Here is a 24,091-nt window from a genome sequence, read left to right as displayed (position 1 = left end):
ATTCTAAGCATCTGTAATATTCAGTAGATGTTGATTAAAAGTCAGATGGAATAGAGGGAAATTGTTGAGATGGGGAGAGAGGCAGGAGAAGGATGGAACATTGGAGGGGCAACAGTAGGAAATCAGTTTGAGAAGTATGAAGGTCAGGGAGGAAAGGAGCTGTTTCTGTTTTTGTGTTTTTGTTTTTTTTTTTTAATTTTTATTTTTTAGAGGAAATGAGTTGGAGTTGGCTAGCACTTTCCTGTTTTGAATGATGTCACAAATCTGTGAAGGCTGGTTTAGGATTACGAATTCTTAGGATACATTTTCCACCTTTTCCTAGTGCCATTTTTCTTGCTGACCTCTTCTGCACGGCCAACTTACCTCCTTTTAACCTTCAGTGAAGATACAGTTCTTTGGCTTTCAGCTTCACACGGAGTCTCCTGCTAGAGTGACCACTCGGGGTGGTTCAGGCCTCCTCATCTTTTGTCTTTGGTGTTCCTTGCAGCCATAAAAGTGACATTCTCAGGATCCTAAGGTTTGATAGTTCGCTTTAGGGCAGAATATTGTGTCAGTAATGCTTAATTCCTGAGGTTCAGTTTTCATTTAGTTTCTGTTCTCTGAGTATTCCTTTGTTCTCAGCACAATTGGTAACATAAAACTATATTGCACATTTTCTTTATTTATAAATAAATAAATTATTATATATAATAAAATATAATTTTATTTATAATTTATAATTTAATATAATTAAATAGAAATTAATTATTTATAAATAAATAAATAATTATTTATTTATATACAGGCTTTGCTCTACTTGATTTATTTATATACAGACTTCGCTTACTTGATTGATAGCCTTCTGGTACTTACAGCATTTAATATAGTTGACCTTGGCTTTGTCCACACTGACTCCAAAGAATTGTAGTTCGGTTTCCTCTTTTTGAGACTCTGCTTAGCTACTGCTGTTGCCCTTGTTTTGTTTTCTTTCAGGATCAGCGTGGGTACTTTCATACTTACCTACTTACATTTCAACTTTCATATAAAATCTTATTTTAATTCCTTCTCTGACAATTCTTTAGTGGATTTTTAGCTTTGCATAATTTATACCTGTGAGGGAGCCGGTATCCTAAAGTCACCATTGTTAGTCCTCCTACTCCAACATCACATGATCTACATTTGCTAGTTAACAAAAAACGTCCAAGGCCCCCACAGCAGATCCTAATGAGCCATATAATAGCAAGTCCCATGCACAGGGAATGTTTTTGGCACCTGAAATTCCTGGGAGCTTAAAGGGCTTTTTCTAGTGGTGCCTGGGTGGCTTAGTCGCTTAAGTGTAGGAATCTTGGCTTGGGCGCAAGTAATAATCTCAGGGTTGAGAGACTGAGCCCCACTGTGGGCTTCAGGCTTAGCACAGAGTCAGTTTGTCCCTTTCCCTGCCACTTGTCGCCACCCCTCCCTCCCTCGTGCATGTGTGTGCACTCTCTCAAATAAATAAATGAATGTAGTCTTTATTTTTTTTAAAGCCTTTATTTATTTGGGAGAGGAAGAAAGCACAAGTGGGGGGAGAGGGAGAAACAGACTTCCCACTGAGCAGGGAGCCCCATCCAGGATCCTGGATTCCAGGATCCTGAGATCATGACCTTAGCTGAAGGTAGATACTTAACCAACTGAGCCGCTCTGGCACCCCATGAATAAAATATTAAAAATAAATAAGTAAATAAATAAATAAACAAAGGGCTTCCCCTTAGCAGGCTCACCAGGCTTCAGTGTTGTAGCCATGGGCTCCACTGGGTGCCTGGGGCCTGTCTGGCTTGTGCTATCTATTAAATGTTTTAAATCCAGCTTTTTTTTTTTTTTAAAGATTTATTTTATTTATTTGAGAGAGAGAGAAAGAGGGAGAGAGTGCGCATCAGTTGAAGGGGTAGAGGGAGAGAGAATCTCAGTTGATTCTCCGCTGAGCTCAGAGCCCTATGTGGGGCTCGATCTCACTCTTGACATCAGGACCTGAGCTGAAGCCAAGAGTTAGATGCTTAACTGACTGAGCCACCCAGGTGCCCCTAAATCCAGCCTTTTAAAGGTGTTTTTATTGGATAAGTAATTTGATGTGCTGTGGGAATTTAAAGATTAATTATTAAAAAAAAAAAAGATTAGGCCTCATCTTCCTATTTTATTTAACAACATTTGACCCCTGTACGCTATAGAATATGATATAGAAGAAACAGAAGTACAAGCTCAAAGCCAATTAATTATACAAAGACACACACATACACACACAGGTAGGTAGGGAGATGGGTAGGAGGGGAGATTTGGATACCGAGAGTCAGCTTTGGGCATTTATGTCCCTTATTTATGTGTTATTAAGACTATAATTTTGATAGCCTTCCCTAGGCTTATATGAGGTATCACAACATCAGAAGTCTACTTAAATGCAGGAAACAGCCTTTCTGTGTTCATTGAGAGATTTTAAAAAACTTTGGAAAGCTTCTCATCCCTTGGTACATGTTTGTATCCCAGAACCTTACGTTACTGTCATCGATGACTAAGAAGAACTGTGGTTGTGAACCGTGCTAACATGATAGAAGGTTACTATATTTCTGAGAAAAGTGGCTAGACACTCAGGAGTAATGGGCAGTCAAAGAGAAAGAAGGTTAATTAAAAGCACTAAGAGCACTGAACATTATCCGTTCTAGCTTTTCTTGAGTTTGGTTTGTGTGGAGATCTACTGAAGGAGTTTCATTGTGAGAAGTTCATACTTAGATACCTGTCTGCCTTTTGAAGTAAGGCCTGTACATCTTGACTTACTCTGAGTCCAGAGAATCTCTTCAAAGGGCTGGCAGCATATCAAAAACCACTTTTTTTTTTAAGTAGGCTCTGTGCCCAGCGTGGGGCCCAGTGTGGGGCTTGAACTCATGACCCTGAGACCTGAGCTGGGATCAAGAGTTGGATGCTTAACTGACTGAACCATCCAGGTGCCCGAGAAAAACACTTTCTTTTTCAGACTCATTTTAATTTCAGTTCAGAAGAAAATAAAGGATATCTATTTCATAGCTGTGTTTCTGTCAGATAACTAGATGATGAAGGGGCTTGGGTTGTGTAATAGCCCCTCTACACACTTACTCGTCCTCTGCCAACTCCCTCCTCACCCCCATTCTTCCAATAAGCATCGATTCAAATTCTGGCTTTGCCACTTAGCAACTGAGGTGACTAGCGATCTGAGTTCAGATTTCTAATGAATCAGATGGGGATAGTGTCAGCCTCAAAGACATCATTGTGAGCATTGTAACACAGTGTGTAAAAGAGCTCATGCCAGGCAGAGTGGGCATTACGTGCCTACCCTCCCCTTTCAACTCGGATGGAAGAGAATGGATTCTCCTATGTTGGGACCCTGGAAGTGCGTTTTCTGTACTTCTTATGCATTAGTTCTTTAACAATTTTAGAAAGTCTTTTTTAATTGAAGTATAATGAACATACACTGTTGTATTACTTTCACATTATGCATTAATTCTTGTGGACTGCTGTGTGAAATGCTGACTGACCTATTATGGGAAGCATTTTTGCAGGATAGTTGGTCAGGGATATTGTCGAGGTATGGACCGGGTGGCCTGTGGATGCCCCCTGCAAGTTGGTGTGTGTCGGCAAGCCTATTACCTATAATTAATTTTGACACTCATTTCATTTCAGACACTGTGTTATCAGGTTATTATCCTCCTGTCATTTCAGCTCAGATACTTAGAGAATTCAAAATCTGACTGCTAAAGCAATGTTCATTCTATATTGGGTATTCATAGGGTCATATATATCTTTGTGTATCTGTTTCTCTGTTGAAGGGAGGACTTATGAGGGAAGCCGTAAACTGATCTCTTCCTAAGGTTTTCTGGAGTGTTTCACTCTTTAGAGATTCACTTGGTACTTTGCATATTTTCACCTTGTGTTGTTGTATTTTTTCATAGCACCGTTAAATGAGCAGTCTGAAATTAGAGCAGGTTTATGAATTGTGTTTCCTAGAATTGTGTGGAGTAAAGGAGGGACTTATGTCATGTCCTTAGGTCTTTGCTTGGAACATAAGAGTGCTCAGAGAACGCAGGCTGTGAGCTGTGGTTGTACTGGTGTCCCTCATCCTCCAGATTTACAGTCTTTAAGAGCAGGGACTATGCAATGTATATACTTCACGTAGTGCGGACTCAACGTTTTCCTCAGTTGCTCGTTTTACTTAAGCATAGATTTTCATTTCCATCCTAGTTTTTAATGCTTCATCTTATGTCTTGCAGTGACGAAACTAGAAGATCTGTTTGTAGGCGCTTCCGGTCAGCATTTGGCTATTCAGTTCCATCTGGAGTGTGCATATATATTTTTGTATTATTACGAATACACAAAAGCAAGAGATCAGTTCAGCATTGCTAAAGATATCAGCAAATTACAAGTTGATTTGACAGGTAAGACTTGTTACCTTTTATGGATGATTGACTTATTTTTATGATAAAACTAATAGAGACGTTGGCAGTATGACTCTACTGTTTGGTTGTACTTGATTTTTTTCTTTTCTGTTCTTTGCTTTGTAAAAATCAGTGTTAAAGATTTTATTTTAAAAATTGACAGTATTAGAACAAGCCTGAAATGAACTATTTTCTTTATTCCCAGAGATTCCCCTTTATTTTCCAGTCTGGTAAGCCGTATGTTATCGATACACATAGAGCGTCCAGACAGTGCACAAATTTAACTTTCTTTTTTTTTCTAAAGCAAGCTCTGTGCCCAGTGTAGGATTTGAACTCAAGACCCAGAGATCGAGAGTTGCATTTTCTACTGACTGAGCCAACCAGGTGCCCCCACAAATGAACTTTCAACCATTTGTTTATGGGTGTGGGTTTCCTTACCCACATGTACATTGCCCTTTCTTGTAAATACCCACCTATGGCTTCCATCTGCTTTCTTTGTCTTCAGAACACAAAATGTCAACTGTTTTAGATTCAATGCCTTAGAATGCTGGCATATTGTTGGCACTCAGACATTTGTTGGTCGAAGAAATAAGTTACAGAATTTCTCCAAGAACCTCTGTATTTCTTCCAAATACAAAATAAGAAACATTGGTCGCTTTTCACGTCTTGCTCTATCCCTGGGGTCTTACAGTATCATTGACATTCAGTTAGATTACCTTCACAACAGTCGACAGGGTCAGTTCGAGCACACCACTCTCACCTCTTGAACCTGAGCTCAGCATTCCAGGCTGTGTCTGTGAAGGTTAAAGTGATTGAACCTATTTGTCCTTCCTGGACTCGGTCTGGATTATCTCTAAGGTCCATTCTTCCCCCCTAAATTCTGTGCTTCTTATTGAGCTGGTCTTGTCAGTAAAATCTTTCAACTATAGTATGAGTTACATATGACTTTGTGGCCTGGTCTGGGATCTTAGCCATCTTTTGCTGCATTGTTTGTATGGGGAAAATTATTAAATATCGAGCTTAGAACTTTTGGAACAGTGGCCATATGTAAGTCAGAGTCTTGTCTGTATAGGAAAGTACAGTTCTATATAATATAACTTGTGAGTTTAGCTTCAGAGATTATGTTTTTAAATGTTTTGGCCCTTGGGGACTTTTTTTTGGGCTATTTAAAAGCTAATGGCACAGTATTCTGTATAGTCAGCTTTTAACTGCTGGTATATTTACTGGCTAGTTCTTCATATTTTTTTCCAAGTTAAGAGCAAAGAGCTTAAAAATACAAATGTAGTACTCACAAATATAAAATGAAAATCAGATTATTATTTTTTTCCATTCAGCTGTAGCCCTTCTATAAAAAAGTGATCTGTATTAGACCATCTCGGTAGCTGTTTATGTGTAGCATGTTTAAAAGGCTGATGTATAATTTAGATCCAGACTCATTGCAGGATAAAATCCAGACTTCATAGACTGGTCTTTACAATCAAGGGTCTTTGTAATCTGACGCTTGCCAAAGAGTGGCTATTAGGACTGTTGCCTCTATTAAAGCAATTCTGTAGCAAGTTATTTCAGATACAAAATGGAAAAAATGTTGGTGTTAAATGAAGCCAGATAGAATAACAGAAAGAACTGTGAGACTTAGAACCTGGAGACCCTGGCTTTAAGCTCTGGCTCTGAGACTGAAAGTCCCCTTGATCTTAAGCAAGTGACTACACCTCAGAACATCTGTTATTTTTATCTGCTCTATGAGGTTGATGATACTTCTTAGACCTATGAAAATTTGGGGGGAATGAGGGTGTTTGATGCAAAAGTGAGTATGTGTAATCTAGTGGGATAAATCTTGAGTTTGAGTTCTGGCCTTATAGCTTATTGGCTTTATGATTTTATTTTTATCTTTATTTTTTATTTTTTGCCCTGGCTTTATAATTTTATAAGTAGTTTAAGATCATTATTGAGGCTCAGATCTTTTTTTTTTTTAATGTGAAGTGAAGAAAATACCTTTACAGACTCTAAAGTACTCTGAAAATACTACTTTTCATGATTATACAGTAGATCTGATTGACAAATCAATTATTTAAGTACAATTTAATATTTTTTTTCAGGTGCTTTGGGGAAAAGGACACGGTTCCAGGAAAATTATGTGGCACAACTTATTTTAGATGTAAGAAGGGAAGGGGATGCCTTTTCACCTGGTGAATTCAGTCCAGCACCTACTCCTCAAGAACATTTAACCAAGGTGAGTAGGATCGTGAGTTATTTAAATTACTCTGGGATCATGACCTGAGCCGAAGACAGATGCTTAACAACTGAACCACCCAGATGCCCCTTCGTGTTTGTTTTTTTAAGATTTTATTCCTAAGTAATCTCTATATCCAGTGGGAGCTCTCACTTATAACCCTGAGACCAAGAGTCTTTTGTTTGACCAACTGAGCCAGCCAGGTACCCCATGCATTCTTTTCATGTAGCTTAAACTTACGGCTCTTGGTCACTTCATCTACTTAGATGCTTTTCCATGTGCTTCCATAAAGGTCATTAGCACTTATATTTTCTTACTGCGGAGATTCCAAGCCAACGTTTTTGGTTGTCTGTTGCCTGATGTTACCGTCCCTGTAAGCCCTACCCTTCTTCCAGAGCCTCTACACAAATTTACCTTGAGTACACTAGACACTAAAATTCTATTCTGTACTGAAAATAGTGCCAAGAGAAGGGGCTTGGGATGGGAAAGAGTCCCAAGGAAAGCCATTCATGAGATATGGCACACTTCTGTGTTCCGAGCACTTTCTTGTTTGCTTTGAGATAACTTCAGGGAGGAGCTGCTATTGGTTCTAAGAGGAGAAGGAAGGAAGGAGGAAGGACGAGGGAAGGAAGCAGGGAAGGGAGGGAGAGATGTAGAAACTCAGGGATAAGACTACACAGGGTGCTGCCTATCCTTCCTGATGCTGTAGGGAAGTGGGTTTGTACTGCTGTGTTGATGCTGCTCAGGGAACATGTGCTGTTACCTGCCTCACATTTCTCTTCTTCCCTCCTTACATGTATGGAGTCTCCTCTTTAAGCACCCCCCTCCTTTTTTTTCTTTATTTCTAAGTCTTTTTTTTTTTTTTAAAGATTTTATTTATTTATTTGACAGACAGAGATCACAGGTAGGCAGAGAGGCAGGCAGAGAGAGAGGGAAGCAGGCTTCCTGCTGAGCAGAGAGCCCTATGCGGGGCTCGATCCCAGGACCCTGAGATCATGACCTGAGCTGAAGGCAGAGGCTTAACCCACTGAGCCACCCAGGCGCCCCTTTTCTAAGCCTTTTGATGTAACCCAAGTCCCTCCCAAAGTCTTGGCTTAACTGCCATAAACCTGATTTTTAGGCCATTGGATGAGTATCAGTGAAAAGAGATTCCATTCTGCAGTCCACACATTGGATTCAGTAATCCATTTTTTATTGGTTTTCTATATGGAGTTCTCTTATTGAAAATTGTCTCCTGGGATGATAAATAGAATATGGTGACTATTATGAGGAATGTTAAAAAAATTATATACAATTTAATATAGAATTTATTGAAACTTTCATATTTGAAATAAAATACATTGGGATAATCTTATGTTCATTAATTACTACTTAGAGATAAAAGGTAAAATTGTATGATATAGGTATTGATTAGTAGAAACAGGCGATTGCTTATTTAACTGGTTATATATCCTGTTTTCTGATATCAAAGACAGTATGAAATTATAAAATACACTATCTTTTTTTTTTTTTAAGATTTTATTTATTTATTTGAGAGAGAGAGAGAGAAGGCGAGAGAGCAGCAGGGGAAGAGGAAGAGGGAGAAGCAGGCGCCCCACTGAATGGGGAGCCTGATGTGGGGCTCGATCCCGGGACCCTGGGATCATGACCTGAGCCCAAGGCAGACGCTTAACTGACTGAGCCCCCAGGTGTCCCTAAAGTACACTATCTTTTTAATAACCAATCCTTTGGGGGGAGGGAAAAAAGGAACACTATTATATCAATATTAGTTATTGCAAAATATATCCTGATTAGAAATGTTACAGTGTGAAAATGTTTATCTTAGAATTGAGGAAACAGTAACTTTATTGCCAGTGAGGAGCATATTTCCCTTTGGACCTTTCTAGAGTTTTAGTCTGTTATTGATGGGAAATCACATAGACTCAAGCTGCTGGAGATCAGGGTTTAATAAGCTAACAGTTAGGAACAACCCCAGAGTGCAAATGAAAGACACTGTCTGTTCTTGAGGCGCCTATGTGGCTGAGTTGGTTAAGCATCTGACTCTTGATTTCGGCTCAGGTCTTAATCTTAGAGTCCTGGGATTGAGCCCCATGTCTGGCTCTGTGCTCAGGGTGGAGTCTGTCCCTCTCTCTGCTCCTCCCCTCTCTCTGTTTTTAGTTGGCCAATTGTGTATTCACAGAAAATACAAATGCATACACGAATCAGCGTCACTGATGAGAAATATACTTTAATGCTAACTATGGTGTGTCGTACGTATTGGAGATAAATTATGTGCTAGTTTCTTGATTCAGTAGAATATTATGAGGTCCAGGTGGGAATGAAGTAAAACAATATTTTAAATTTGGGACTTGCAGAACAGTTAGGTAAGTAGGTACTGCAGCAGACCAGTTTTAATTTCAAAAGAGTTGAATAGGAACATAGAGAATTTTGAATGAAGATCAGAACTGTTTTGATTACTTTCTTGTGTCTGGCAAATAAATAATGCTGTGTTGCCAGCACTAACATATCTCAGGTCTTTGGTGGTAGAGGGGAGGGGTCCTGGGATGGCAGGAGACTTGGGTCTCTGTCCCATCCTTATTGTCTAGCCTAGGGTGAGACTCTAGGACGATTATTATATTCTTAGTTTCCTCATTTTTCCCCCCCAAATCACAGTTTGTTAAAGGAACAGATTAGATTTGGAAAGCTATTGTATGAATGTGTTATTAAACATTGTGTATTAGGGGCAACTTGCTGGCTCAGTCAGTAGAGCACGTGACTCTTGATCTCGGGTTATAAGTTTGCGTCCCATACTGGGTGTGGAGATTACTTGAAAATAAAATCTTTAAGGGCATCTGGGTGGTTCAGTCAGTTTATATGGCCAACTCTTGGTTTTGGCTCAGGTCATGGCCTCAGGGTCATGAGACAGAGCCCAAGTCTGGCTCCGTGCTCCATGGGGAGTCTGCTTAATATTCGCTCCCTGTACCTCTCCCCCACTCATACATGTGTTCTCTGTGTTTCAAATAAATAAATCTTTAAAAAGAAATTAAGAAAAAAAACACACCAAAGAAAAAAAAGCAAAAAAACCCCAAAAGAAAAATCATGTAGTAATAAGTAGGTTGATGCAAACTTCTAAGGCTATATATAAAAAGATGAGCATTTTGGTTGATGCAAACTTCTAAGGCTATATATAAAAAGATGAGCATTTTGGGATTCTGTAGAGCTACATGGTCCAGTATGGTAGCCATCAACCACGTGTGATTTTTAACCACTGGGAAGTTTGTTGGTGCGATTTGAGATGTGCTGAAGTGTAAAAGACACATCAGATTTCATAGACTGTGTATGAAAAAAAAATAATGTATAATAGAGAATTAACATTTGCTGTTGACACATATTACAAAAATAGTATTTTTGATGTATTAGGTTAAATCATTTTTAAAAGTCTACTTTTTAAAGTGTGTCTATTACAAATGTAGTTGTTTTTTAAATTATGTAAGGCCTGTGTTGAAAATGATGGCCACCAGGGTGCGCTGTGCACCTGCCAGCCCTGCCCATTCCAGAGGGAAGAGCCGCTTTTTCAGTGGATTCTGAGCAGCAGCCTAAGGTTCTGTGTTCTTCCTATCAGTAGTTTGTTGGGGTTGCTGTACATTTTTCTTAAAATGCTACCGAGCTAGACCTACAGTTAGGGGGAATTTGAAGATAGACAAGGAGAGCTGTTCCTCTGAGCTGTGTTTTGGCCAGATTTACTGCTTACTAGTTAAGAGGTTACCAGTGAAGAGGTTGACCTTTTAGCCATAGGCAGTTTTCAGACTTCTGGTGCATTTAGCTCTCAATTTTAGCTACTTCTATTGAATTAGGAAAAAAAATTTTTTTTAAAGATTTTGTTTATTTAAGAGAGAGTGAGAGAGAGTACAAGGAGAGAGATGGTACAAGGGAGAAGCAGACTCCCTGCTGAGCAGGGAGCCTGAGGCGGGACCCAGACCTGGGACTCTGGGATCATGATCTGAGCCAAAGACAATTACTTAACCAACTGAGCCACCAGGCGCCCGAATTAGAAAAAAAATTTAAAGGGCCGATTTTTTTTTTAAATGTACAGTTTCAATTTTGAAAAATAGACCCATGGAATACCACCACCATAATAAAAGTAATAGAGTCATTTCCATTCCACCCGAAGTCACTTATACTCCTTCATAGTCAGTCATTTTCCCTCGCACTGGTCTGCTTTCTGTCAGATTAGAGTTGTTTTTCCTAGAATTTCAAATAAATGGAATCATACAGTATGACTCTCTTGTGTCTGGTTTCTTTCGTTTAGTATAATGTTTTTTTAAGTTATAGCAATTCTTTTTTTCCAGTTTTATTGAGAAATAATTGACATATGTCACTGTATATATTTAAGGCATAAAGCGCAAAGGTTTGATTTGCATAGAGTGAAAAGTTTACCACAGTAGTTTCAGCTAACATCTTCTTATATTGATAAAAAGAAAAGAAAAGCAGAAAAAGGGGGAAAATTTTTTTTTCTTGTGGTGAGGACTCTTAGGATCTCCTCTCTTAATAGCTTTCCTGTCCATCACACAGCAGTGTTAGCTGCACTCATTGTGTCATACATCACATCCCCAGTGCTTACGCGTCTTGTAACTGGTGGTTTGTACTTTGGACCACTTTCCTCCAGTTCCCCTCCCTCTTCTGTCCCTAGCAACCATAAGGCTGATCTCTTTTTCTGTGAGTTTGATTTTTTTTTTTAGATTCCACATACAAGTGAGATCCTACAATATGTGTCTTTCTCTGACATATTTCAGTTAGCATAATATCTTCAAGGTCCATCCAAGTTGTCACCATTGGTAGGATTTCCTCGTTCATTTGTTTTTCTATGGCTAAAAATATTCCATTATATGTACCGTATCTTCTTAATCCACTCATCCATCATGCACACTTAGGTCCATCAGTGGACAGTGTGTTTAGTTATTCACCTGTTGGTGGACAGTTGAACTGTTTCTAATTTTTGGCTGTTATGAATAAATCTGCTTGAAACATTTGTGTATAAGTCTTTGTGTGAACATATGTTTTTAATTCTCTTGGGTAAATACTTAGGATTAGAATGGCTGGATTGTGCAGTAGGTTCCACCTTAGATAGAGAATGAGAGAGGGGGAGAGAACATGTGTTGGGGGGAGGAGCAGAGAGAGAGGGAGAGAGAATCTTAAGCAGGCATATGCTCAGTTTAGAGCCCCGTGTGGGGCTCGATCTCATGACCCTGAGATCATGACCTGAGCCAAAATCAGGACTTAGTCACTCAACAGACTGAGCCACCCAAGCATCCCAGTGTGCTTCTAGCTTGATGAGATATTGCCACACTCTTTCCCAAAGTGATTGTGCTATTTTACGTTCCAACCATCAGTGTATGAGAGTGCCAGTTGCAAAAGGTTGGCATTGTCAGTCTTAATTTTGCTGTTCTAGTGTGTTAGGGGTGTGTGTCGGGATATATTTTTGTGGTTTTACTATTTTTGACAGCTCATTTTTAAAAAACTCAACTGATGCATTGGTAGAGGGGCATTTGCATACTGGGCTCCCTGACTGATAGATGTTATTATCTTACTGATATTGTCAGTGCATTCCTGAGGTATAGATGGCGTGTTCTCTGATTCTACACAGTAAATTATCCCTAAGTGTGTGTTTCCCAAGAAACAGCCTATTGACCACACGCAGGCATGGGATAATCTTTAAACAAAAAGGTGAATTATCCCTCCTTAGTAATCAGTTGTATATAGTGTGTTGAATGAATCAAATTTAACTTTTGGTCTAAATATTTTCTTTTGTCTTGCACCAGAATCTTGAGCTCAACGATGATACTGTTCTAAATGAGATAAAGTTAGCAGATTGTGAACAGTTTCAGATACCTGACCTGTGTGCTGAAGAGCTTGCTGTTATCCTTGGAATCTGGTAAGTCAATTACTTACTTGGTTACTTTGAACACTTTGCATATTGGTTTTCTTGTGTTGCAGAAAACTTTGTCCCAGGAGGTGCCCCAAGTTCTGGATGAATAGAGAATCTGATATGCTTACAAGGATCAAGAATAGTAGGGCACGGACACCTGGGTGGCTCAGTCGGTTAAGCCACTGCTTTTGGCTCAGGTCATGATGCCAGGGTCCTGGGATCGAGTCCCGAATCATGCTCCTTGCTTGGCAGGGAGCCTGCTTCTCTCTCTGCCTCTGCTGCCACTCTGCCTGCTTGTGTGTGCACTGTCTCTCTCTCTCTCTGACAAATAAATAAAATCTTAAAAAAAAAAAAAAGAATAGTGGGGCAGCCACTTTTCTAAACTAAACCACCATTGCTCTCTGCTGGGCAACTAAATAAAGGGTTAGAGATTAGGAATCTGAGGTATCTCCTTTGAATTAGTGTAACTTCACCTTCTCTTTCCTTCATAAGCAAAATTTCTTGATTAGCCTTAGCTAGGAATAAACTTTATTAATAGAGAGTTAAGGATGATTATTTTTAGGATATTTACATTCCAAAGGATAGAATTATTGTTATTTTTTAAGGTTTTATTTATTCATTTAAGAAGGGGAGAGAGAACACAAGTGGTGAGAGGCAGAGGAAGAAGCAGACGTCCCACTGAGCAGGGAGTCAGATGTGGGGCTCGATCCCAGGACCTGGAGATCATGACCTGAGCCACAGACAGACACTTAACCACCTGAGCCACCCAGGTGTCTCAGGATATAATTATTTCTTAGTATTATCGAACTTTATGTGTGATGGAAATAGTTTTTCCTTTTATTTTTTCAAGTTTGAAATAATTTCAAATCTGGAAAAAAGTTGCAAGGGTAAGACATTGCAGAGACCTTTTGAGAAATTTTCTGATATGCTACTATATCATCTCTGAGTACTTTAGTGTATACTTCCAACAAACTATGAAATTTTTTGTACATAACCACGATATAACTATCAAAATGAGGAAATTAACATTCATACTATGCTGTTATTTAATGCTCAGATCCCATTCAACTTTTCCAGTTGTCCCATTAATCTCCTTTGTAGCACAGGACCCACTGTAGAATATATGTGTTTCTTTTAGGTCATGTATCTCCAGTTACTGTCAATCTTGGAATAGTTCCTCATACTTGTTTGACTTTCATGGTCATGACATTTCATGGTCTTGACACCAGTTACTTTGTAGACTTTGCCTCGTGAATTGACTTATTTAAAAAAAATTCTGGGGCCCCTGGGTAGCCAGTGGGTTAAGCCTTTACCTTCGGCTCAGGTCATGATCCCAGTGTCCTGGGATCAAGTCCCAAGTTTGGCTTTCTGCTCGGCAGGGAGCCTGCTTCCTCCTCTTTCTCTCTGCCTGCCTCTCTGCCTACTTGTGATCTCTCTCTGTCAAATAAATAAATAAATTATTTAAAAGAAAATTCTGATAGATTCGCATTATGCATCATTAATAGGGATATCAGAGAAGGGAAGTCTTGTGGTTCTTTTTTTTTATTATTGATTTTATTTATTTATTGACAGAGAGCACAAACAGGGGGAGCAGTGGCAGAGGGAGAGGGAGAAGCAGACTCCCCACTGAGCAGGGAGCCTGACATGACTCCATCCTAGGACTGACATGACCTGAGCCAAAGGCAGATGCTTAACAGACTGAGCCACCCAGGCGCCCCATGTTTTGTAGTTCTTATTGCTTCCTAACAGTAGAACACAATTTGATTTGTCCCCCTACTGGTGACATTAACTTTGATCACATGGTTGAAGTGGTATTTGCCAGGCTTCTCCATCATAAAGTTTTTCTTTTTTACCCTTGTAATTAACATTTAGAGGGAAGGTACTATTGAACTACATAAAAATACCTCGTTTCTCATCTGGAGACTTAGTAATGTTCAAAATGGAGTATTTCCCAAAGTTCTAATATTTAGTAGAACAGTCAAATTAGTAATAGGTAATTTGTTTTAAAAAAAAGCCTCTTAACTCAGTAGAACTTACCCTTTTGTCTCTGCTTCATAGCATTATACCACCTTTACGCACTACATTTACAAAAAAGTTGAATGCAGTCCTCCAGTCCTCTTGCTTGGGTAAAAGGGATCACACAGAGCTCTGTTTCTTTTCTTTTTAAAAAAAGATTTTATTTATTTACTTGAGAGTAAGAGAGAGCATGAGTGGGGGTGGGCAGAGGGAGAGGGAGAAGCAGGCTCCCCATTGAGTGGAGAGCCTGAGGTGGGGCTTGATCCAAGGATCCTGGGATCATGACCTGAGCTGAAGGCAGACACTTAAGCAACTGAGCCACCCAGGTGCCCTGGTAGCTCTGTTTCTAAGCCTGGATCTCTTGTTCTATCACATGATTTGACTCCAATGACAGATTTTATGCTTACTAATGAAAAATTGTTTGTCTAATTCATAGTGATTCTTAGTATGTAAATAATTTAAATAGCAACTGTTTGTGAGCGGTTCCACATGCTAGGAATTGCCCCATGCACTCTCCATGTGACCCTTCACTAATGTTCTAGCAGCCCTAGATTACTTTCTTCATATTTCAGATAGGAAATCGGGGTTCAAATGGCTGAATAACTTGCTCAGAATTATAAAGCAGCAATTAGGACTTGAATCTAGGTTTTACTGACCCCAAGTTCTGAGTTCTCCTTTATGTAGGTTTTTAAAACATCATTTTGGCAAATTAATAATTGTCAACTCATCAGAAAGTTAAATCAAATGAAATATACATATGCCCAGGCATTCTGTCATTTGAGTCAAGGTATAATGAGTTGGACTTCACAGTTGAGAGAGGACTAAAAAAAAAATGGTTGTTTTCAAATACTGTTTTTCTTCCTCCAAATATAGTATTGGCAGAATCTTAATATATGGAACAGTTAGAAGTCCTGAGTGGATTTTTTTTTTTAAAGATTTTATTTATTTATTTGACAGAGAGAGATCACAAATAGGCAGAGAGACAGACAGAGAGAGAGATGAGGAGAAGCAGGCTCCCTGCTGAGCAGAGAGCCCTATGCGGGACTCGATCCCAGGCCCCTGGGATCATGACCTGAGCCAAAGGTAGAGGCTTAACCCACTGAGCCACCCAGGAGCCCCTCCTGAGTGGATTTTATAAGGAATTTAAATCTTCCTGTTTGGTAGAAACTACTTCTTATTGTCTGACTCTTGGGCACCTGATGCGGTGTTTATAAATGGATAAGAGCATTAGTGAATTGATGATTTACATGAACTGAGTTATTGTGGGGGTTGTAAATACTGATTTTGTTACACTGCCTGATCTCTCTTTAATCCTCATGGCCACTATTCCTATAGAGGGGTGACTTGGACATTGTCGTAGGCTGGGTTGTTTAGAAAGGAAACACGGAGAAGGTGAATTCTTATGGATGGTAGCTTGGTGAAGCAGTGGGGCTAGGAACAAAACAGACAAAAAAACAGACTCTTAAATAAAAAAAACAAATTGGTGATTGCAAGAGGGGGTGGGGTTGGTGGGGAGGAAGGATGAAATAATAAAGGAGATTAAGAGTAGACTTAACCTTGAGCACTGAGAAGTATATGGAATTGTTGAATCATTATATTGTGTACCTGAAACTTATATAACACTATATGTTAATTGTACTTGAATTTAAAAAAAGAAAGTAACCAATACCCTGAATTTTCTGTTTGTCATTTTCTTGCCTTTTCAAAAAATATATTTACTCACATACTCTTATACTTTTGAGTCAGTTGTTTCATTTTTTTCCTGAGCTTTATAAAAGTGGTATCTTATTACTATTATGCAGTCTTCCGTGATTTTTTTTTCTCTCATTATTATGTTTTTATGGCTCATTCATGTTTTATGTGTAGGTACAATTTACTTGGATTATAGCATTCCATTGGGTGAATATTTCTCAGCTTATCAGTCTCCTTTTGGACATTTGGATTATTTCAAGGTTTTTTCCTGTTATACACAATATTACTATGGATATTTGTATATACGATTCCTGGTACACTTGTTCAAGAATTTCTCTGGGCTCTGTGGAATTATTGAGCTAAGGTATATGAAGGTTCACTTTACAAGATGGTGCTAAATTGTTTAACAAAACTGTTCTATCAAATTATACTTGGATCAGCAGAATCTGAGAATTCCCATTGCTCTGCCTCTTGGACCACCTCTTAATTTTTGCCTAATGGTTACAGTAGTTTTTTAATTCTTTCGGCATGAGTTTGATAGATAGAAGCTGGTGCCATATTAATTCTTTTCATTTTCTTTGTGAAATGGCATAGATTGCATTTCTTTCTCCTAGTAAAATAGATTATGTTGATATTTAGTACACCAACCACATTTTATCAGCATTTTTTAAAAGATTTTATTTATTTATTTATTTGAGCTGGGGTCGGGGGTGGGGTAGGTAAAGGGGCAGAGGGAGAGGGAGAGAGAAACCCAAGTAGATTCTGCATTAAGTGTGGAGCCTGATGCGGAGCTTGATCTCATGACCAGAGATCACAACCTGAGCTGAAACCAAGAGTTGGGCACTTAACCGAATGCTCCACCCAGGGACCCCTTTTTGTGCATTTTATTACTTACTTAATTATTACATTATTTATTGTCATACTTATCTTTGGTAAACTCATATCTACATTTGTATATAATGCAGTAATATTAAATTATGTGTTTTGAAATAAAATTTATGCTGCCTTTTAAAAATTATATTTCATTAGTTACAACATGCATTATAGGATTAATTTGCCCTCCCCCCTTTTTTTAAATTTAAAGCACAAATTTCCAGAAGAATAACCCAGTGCATAAGTTAACTGAAGAGGAGCTGCTGGCATTCACATCAGTGAGTAATGTCTTGTCCTTTCCGTTGCATGTTTTCTCGTGTACATTCTATTGCTTCTGATATATTCTTGCCTCGGATTGCTCATGTTGAAACACTGCCACTTAGGAAATTCAGGAGGAAAAAACCTCACCATTTTCATTTCCAAATTGCATATATCTTGGTGTTGGTGTAAACACAAGCATTTTTCTTTGTACTTACTTGGATTTGAGTGCAGTGGCCAAGTATTACTTGTTCATTGTCTAATGGAGCGTCTGGTAGATGCTCCATAAATGTCCAATGAATAAATGAAATGACAGAGCAAGAGTCTGAATCCTCAGTCTGAAGCCACTGTAGTGTGCACCTCTTTGGTCTAAAATTGAGGGTGATGCCTATGGGGATGGGACAAGAAAGAGGATATCTGAGAGCGAGGACCAGAAGCAGGAGAGGGGGTGTGGGTTATCCAGGCTGAGGGAGGAGGCAGTGTTGGGAGCATGAGGTGCTCATTGGCATCCCGCACCATACGGAGAAAGGCTGTGGGTGCGGGTAATCAGGAGGATGCTGCTTATCTCTAGGACGGTTTGGGCAGAGGATGGTGTAGTCACCTCATTACAGGGAATTAAGGAGGGAACCGGGTGTAAGAAAATGAAATTGATAAAGACCACAATCAGAGAAGAATGGCAGTGAAAAGTAATAGATGTGTGAGGGTTTGAGATCAAAGAAGGCTTTTCAAGAACAGAAAAGTCACAGACCAAAGGCTCAGTCAGCATATTCTTAGCTTTATGGATGAAAAGGTAATGCACGTCCTTGATGAGCACAAGTTGCTTAAGATAATTTTTTCAAAGGCATTTTTATTATCATAGTTAAAATCAAGAGAGAATTCTGATGTTTTCTTTCTTCGTTATTTTTCCAGAAAAGGCAAAAATGAAGTACTTTTATCTGGTAAAAAAGCTAGCTTACTTTGTATTGTAATGTAAATTTTGCGAGTTACTATTTCCTGCCTACGGTTTTGGAGTCAGTTGAATGTTAATCCCTTGAGTCCTCTGGGTGCCTGTTTTATTTTCTCACTTGAGTATCTTAGAAATCTTTGGTGTTTATGATGATAGCTTATCTGTTTTTAGCTAACTATGTGGAATTGTCCCTGGTTAGTCGTTACATATGCTGTAAGGAATTTGACAAGTAAAGTGTTAAACATTTTTAAAAAAGATTAATTTAAAAAATTATTCTGTATTTATTCAGCTAATCTCTATTGAATACTGAATATATGTCAAGCATTGTGCTGGTCATTGGGGATACAGTGCCAACAAAGTCTTTTCCCTCTTGGCATTTACACTGATTAACATTCTTGTGGGGACAATATATGGTATACCAGGAGAGAAATAATATATCTAACAGATGTGCTCTGGAGACATATAGAGCCGGATAAGAGAATACAGATGGCATGGGGAGAGCTGTTTTACACAAGGTGGTGGGGAGGATCTCAGTGGGAAGGATGTGGAGGGTCTGGAATGGTAGTTAGTTTGAGTTACTATAGGGAAGTGCAGAGCTGAATGGAGACAAGTGTCTAGATGATGAATGTGACCAGGACGCCTGGGTTTCTTCTGATGATTGGGGTAAACAGGATGTAACATGTGCTAGGAGGTGTTCCCCTGGCCTCTTATAGGGAGGAGGTCAGTAATAACATCTTCTTGGGACTGGACTTAGCAGTTTATCAAGGTATATGTATTATCCATAGTTATCTTAAAAAGACACTAAAATACTCTATATTCAAGCAGTTCTTTTTTTTTTTTTTTTTTTTAAGCATTTCCAGTTGGTGGGGATATATTTCTTGCTTTTTAAAAAACTTTTTCTATTTTTCCTGTTTCTTTCTTTTTTCACTATTTTTATTTAAAAATTTTTAAAATTTAAATTCAGTTTAATTAACATATACTGTTATTAGTTCCAGAGGTAGAATTTAGTGATTCATCAGTTATATACAACACCCAGTGCTCATTACATCAAGTGACCTCCTTAATGCCCATCACCTACTTACCCCATCCCCCGCCCTGTACACCAGCAACCCTCAGTTTGTTTCCTAGAGTTAAGAGTCTCTTAATCTTTCATTATTTGCCTTTTGGACCCCCTTCCTCAGCCACCCCCCTCCTTGATCCTCTCTGCTCCGCTGTGAAGTACTTCTGAAATCATTAGCTCTGGTAACCTTGGGGTGGGTAACTCATCTCTCCTAAATTGCAGTGAAGGTCATAAATTTGAGTTTCCTACTTTTCCCCCAAGGGCTTTATAATGATACTTTTTTGTTCTCTGTCCTCCTCCAACTCTCATCCAAGTTAGAAGTGACCTGACTCGCCAGGCCCGAGTCTTCTAAGGAGATGAGTTTTTTAATTCCAAGGAAGTCTTTAAATCATAAGAAGTAGGGCAAGGAACTTATATGTGAGGAAGGCTTTTAGGAGCCCCAAGGATACTTTGTAATCTGCACCACCCGATTCTTCTGTTGATCCCAAAGGAAGCATACAGACTACACTAGAAAAATCTAGATGAGCCCTTGTCAACTCATCCTTGTGTTTTTCGGTGCTTCGTGATATCCCTTCTTTGTGCATGATACTGAAGCAGGTAGTAAGATGAATAAGGCATGGCCCCTGGTTTCAATGAAGAATTTCATTGAGATTTATATCCTATATAATTGAATATCCAGTATATAAATAACCTTTATCTGTTACTCTAAAAGAATAATTGAGGCCAAAGGGAACACTTTCAGGTGCTATCCCAGTTCTGAACTCTTGAACTTCTTTCTGTTTCTTTTAACAAGGGTCATATTTGGCTTTATATTATAATTATTTGTATATATATCTTGTCCATGTCACCAAACTAGGAACTCCCCATTTCAGGGCTTGGGCTCTGTTCTTCTCTGGGTCTTCATCAAGGCCCCATTTAGTCTTTTCCATGCTTCGGTCACAGCTGTTGCTCAATGAATGGCTGCAGAAGAAGAGAATGAATGAAATATGCTTGAACCCTGGCAGGGATTCATTTCTGCCCTATAACTTGATGCTGCATTGCTCCACTTAGTTTTATAATTTTAGGTAGTGCTATATGATGTGAAGGATAACCGCTTGTTTATCTTTTCCTTCTGCGTAATGAGGGAAGGGGGAGGTTGTGCCCCCTCCTTAGCTCTGAAAACTTGTTTTGAAGATCAAATTCGAGAATGTCCTACCTACCTTGGAGTAGGTGGAGCTGGCGCACCCATAGCTTCAGGGGTGAGTGGTGCCACCTGATCACCGGTTTGTAGGAGAGCATCCTGCTTTCAAGGAATAAGAATTATAAAGCAGGTAAGACCTGTTTGAAATTGACTGTAGACGTGGGGAAGAAGGGAGCAGAGAGGAAAGAAACAGCATACTCTTTGCTGCTGGGCGGCCATTTCCTTTCTGAGACAGTAGTATGGTGGCCTGGAACTGGGATATCCACTCTGGAGACTAGGAAGTGTCTTTTGTTAGTAGAAGAGCAAGAATAATACCAGTCTTCGTACTCCTGCCGGCAGATTGTAAGCATTTGAAGGGATGGGGACCGTAGCTATTCTTGGATAATTGGTAAATATTTATTGGATAAACAAATGAATGGTTCATTATTCCTGAATGTTGTTCAGTTTTAGTGAACTGTCTTAAAGTTGACTAAAATGCTAAAATCTCTTTTTTGGAGAAATCCTTAGTAGTGTTTTCCCATTGGTGTAGCACGTTGAAATATATATGATCTATGTTGGGAGAATGTTTTCATTCACCAGTGTCAGAAGCTTATCCTAAAAGGAATACTTTATTTTGTTAAGGTTGTCATAATGTAGTGCTGTTCCCGAGATACTTGATCCACACATTTCAGGAAAACTGAATGACTCATAGTAAAAATAACCCATATTGTTTTAGAGAGCCATTTGTGTCGTATCGGCTTGATAATTTAAAATTAGCTGTTATCTACGTTATTTCCTTTCAGATGGGCCAAGTCAGTGACATTCAGTAATGCTTTTAATTTCCTTTCATTGTTGAAAATGGGAACAATTTAGTTAATTCATACAGGTGTTTCAGTTTTCATTGGCAGGCGTTTTGCTTCAGTGTGAATTGATACTGGCAGCCCGCCTTCTGAGTGTCTGCCCTGAAGCCCCAAGTTCTCTGCAAATGAAAAAAAGGAAAAAGAGCTTTGGAAGTTGTACATTATATTGTATATATCTTCTCTTGCTGCAGTTAATTTTAAAGCTATTTAATAAATGCTTATCTATGAACATAAAATAGTTTGCAAACCATTTTTACAGATTGAAATGGTTACCTGTTTTTCTTTTAGGGCAACTCAGGAATTGTTAATTTTTTAAGATAGGCAATAGAAGTTTGTGAGATAGCCATGATACTTCTGTTAGTTTGTGTTAACACTACAGGATGACTTATTATATATTAAGCACTTATAGTTCAGAATTTTGGTTTTCTTTCTGGTTTGAATACTTGTCTCTCAAAATGTTACTTATACATTTCAATTTAATAGGTATGTATTGATAATGAACATTGCAGTGATCTCTGGGTTATAAGTTGGTAACTTCTTTTTTTCCTAAGATTTTATTTATTTATTTGACAGAGAGAGACACAGCAAGAGAGGGAACACAGGCAGAGGGAGTGGGAGAGGGAGAAGCAGGCTTCCCGCTGAGCAGGGAGCTTGATGTGGGGCTTTATCCCAGGACCCTGGGATCATGACCTGAGCTGAAGGCAGATGCTTAATGACTGAGCCACCCAGGCGCCCCAAGTTGGTAACTTTTAAAGAAGTAAGAGATAGGCATGCTTTATTTTTTTGTACCCGTTCATAGGTTAACTGTTACTAAACAGAGGATTATTTTTTTTTAAGATTTTATTTATTTATTTGATAGAGAGATAGCACAAGTAAGTAGAGGGAGAGAGAGAGGCACGCTCTCTGCTGAGCAGGGAACCCGATGCTGGACTCGATCCCTGGACCCTGGAATCATGACCTGAGCCAAAGGCAGAGGCTTAACCAACTGAGCCACCCAGGCACCCCAAATGGAGGTTTATTAAGTATTTATTTGACTGTAATTGAACTGAGTTCATTGTATATATCCTACTTCAGGAATGGACAGAATGAGTAATAGGATTAGTGGGATCAAGGTTCTTTTCTGCTAAACTTATTTCTTCACTGTTAACCATGGCTTAAGGTTAATACTTACTGGTGGGTTTACTTCTAGCCATGTTGGGAGTAACTGGTACTGACTTTGAACTTTTACTGTAAGCAGTTACAAAACTGGACAAATTATATGAAGCAGTAGTACAAGAAGAGATAATAACTCATGACCAAATAGTGTTTATCTCAAGAGTGAAGAACTGAATTAATATGAAACAGTCCATGCAGTTCATCTTATTAGTATAGTAAAAGGGAAAAGCCAAATGATTATCTCAGTGGAAGCAGAAAAGCATTTGAAAAAAATTCAAGACTTTATATTATAATTTTGCTTTATAATATAAACTATGTGTGTATAATATATATTATATTAGTAAACTAGAAATAGAAGGGAATTACATATATTATATTAGTAAACTAGGAATAGAAGGACATCAATGAAGAATCTCTAATTAAAATCATTATCAATGAAAACCAGTTTTTCCTCCTTAAGATCAGGAAAATGGCACTTCAGTTTTCCATTGAACTGGAAATCCCAGGCAGTGCAGTAAGACATGAAGAAGATGCAGAGATATGTGGATTGGAAGGGAAGATATACAACTATCAGTATGCACAATTGTGTATGTAGGTAACCCTAAAGAATTGACATGAAAGCTACTGGGAGTAATAGGCAAGGTCTCAGAAGAATACAAGGTTAATTTAAAAAAAAATCAGTTGTGGGACACCTGAGTGGCTCAGTTGGTTAAGCTGAGCCTTCAGCTCAGCTTCCCAAATGTATGCATGTTCATGATCCCAGGGTCCCGGGATTAAGCTCTGTGTGTTGTGCTTCTCCCTTTCCCTCTGTCTCTTCCCCTGCTCATGTTCTTTCTCGCGCGTGCTCTCTCAATCTCTCGCTGTCTCTTAAATATATAAAATCTTAAAAATCATTTGTGTTTATATTTTCCTAGCAATGAATGATTGGGAAAGGCATTTTTTTTTTTTTTTAAAGATTTTATTTATTTATTTAACAGAGAGAAATCACAAGTAGATGAAGAGGCAGGCAGATAGAGAGGAAGGGAAGCAGGCTCCCTGCTGAGCAGAGAGCCCGATGCGGGACTCGATCCCAGGACCCTGAGATCATGACCTGAGCCGAAGGCAGCGGCTTAACCCACTGAGCCACCCAGGCGCCCCTGGGAAAGGCATTTTAAAACTATTTAGAATAGCATAAGATAGCAAATGTTAAATGATAAATTTAACTGAGATGTAGGACTTGTATACTAAACATGATATAATGCTGAGAGAAAGCAGATCTCAATAAATGGAAAAATTACAATGTTCATAGATTGGAAGACTCAATAGTGTTGAATTGACAGATCCTCCCAAAATTGAGCTATAAATTAAATCTAATAGTGATTGGGTTCCTAGCAGGCTTTTTTTCTTTGCAGAAATCAACGGGCTGATTCTAAAATTTATTTGAAGGACTTGTGCTTTTATGATGGCCAAGTAAGCTCTGATTGGAACCATCCTTCTGCAGATAAAAATGACAAATTATAGACAAAACGAAGAAAGATTCTGG

At 38.8% G+C, this 24,091-nt stretch overlaps 1 protein-coding gene across 1 annotated transcript in view; it reads left to right on the top strand.

The window, feature by feature from the left end:
- The window catches only part of TTC27 (tetratricopeptide repeat domain 27), a 172,042-nt gene that overhangs the window by 21,204 nt on the left and 126,747 nt on the right, over nucleotides 1-24,091 (top strand). Inside the window, exons 6-9 of the mRNA XM_082745658.1 lie at nucleotides 4,251-4,415; nucleotides 6,512-6,645; nucleotides 12,444-12,556; nucleotides 17,343-17,409. Coding sequence (XP_082601784.1) covers nucleotides 4,251-4,415; nucleotides 6,512-6,645; nucleotides 12,444-12,556; nucleotides 17,343-17,409 — 479 coding nt within the window. The remainder of the gene's footprint in view (nucleotides 1-4,250; nucleotides 4,416-6,511; nucleotides 6,646-12,443; nucleotides 12,557-17,342; nucleotides 17,410-24,091) is intronic.

The sequence above is a fragment of the Mustela nivalis genome (assembly GCF_964662115.1).
Source record: "Mustela nivalis genome assembly, chromosome: 8".
NCBI classification, from domain to species: Eukaryota; Metazoa; Chordata; class Mammalia; order Carnivora; family Mustelidae; genus Mustela; species Mustela nivalis.
This window is presented reverse-complemented; position numbering and strand designations above follow the sequence as displayed.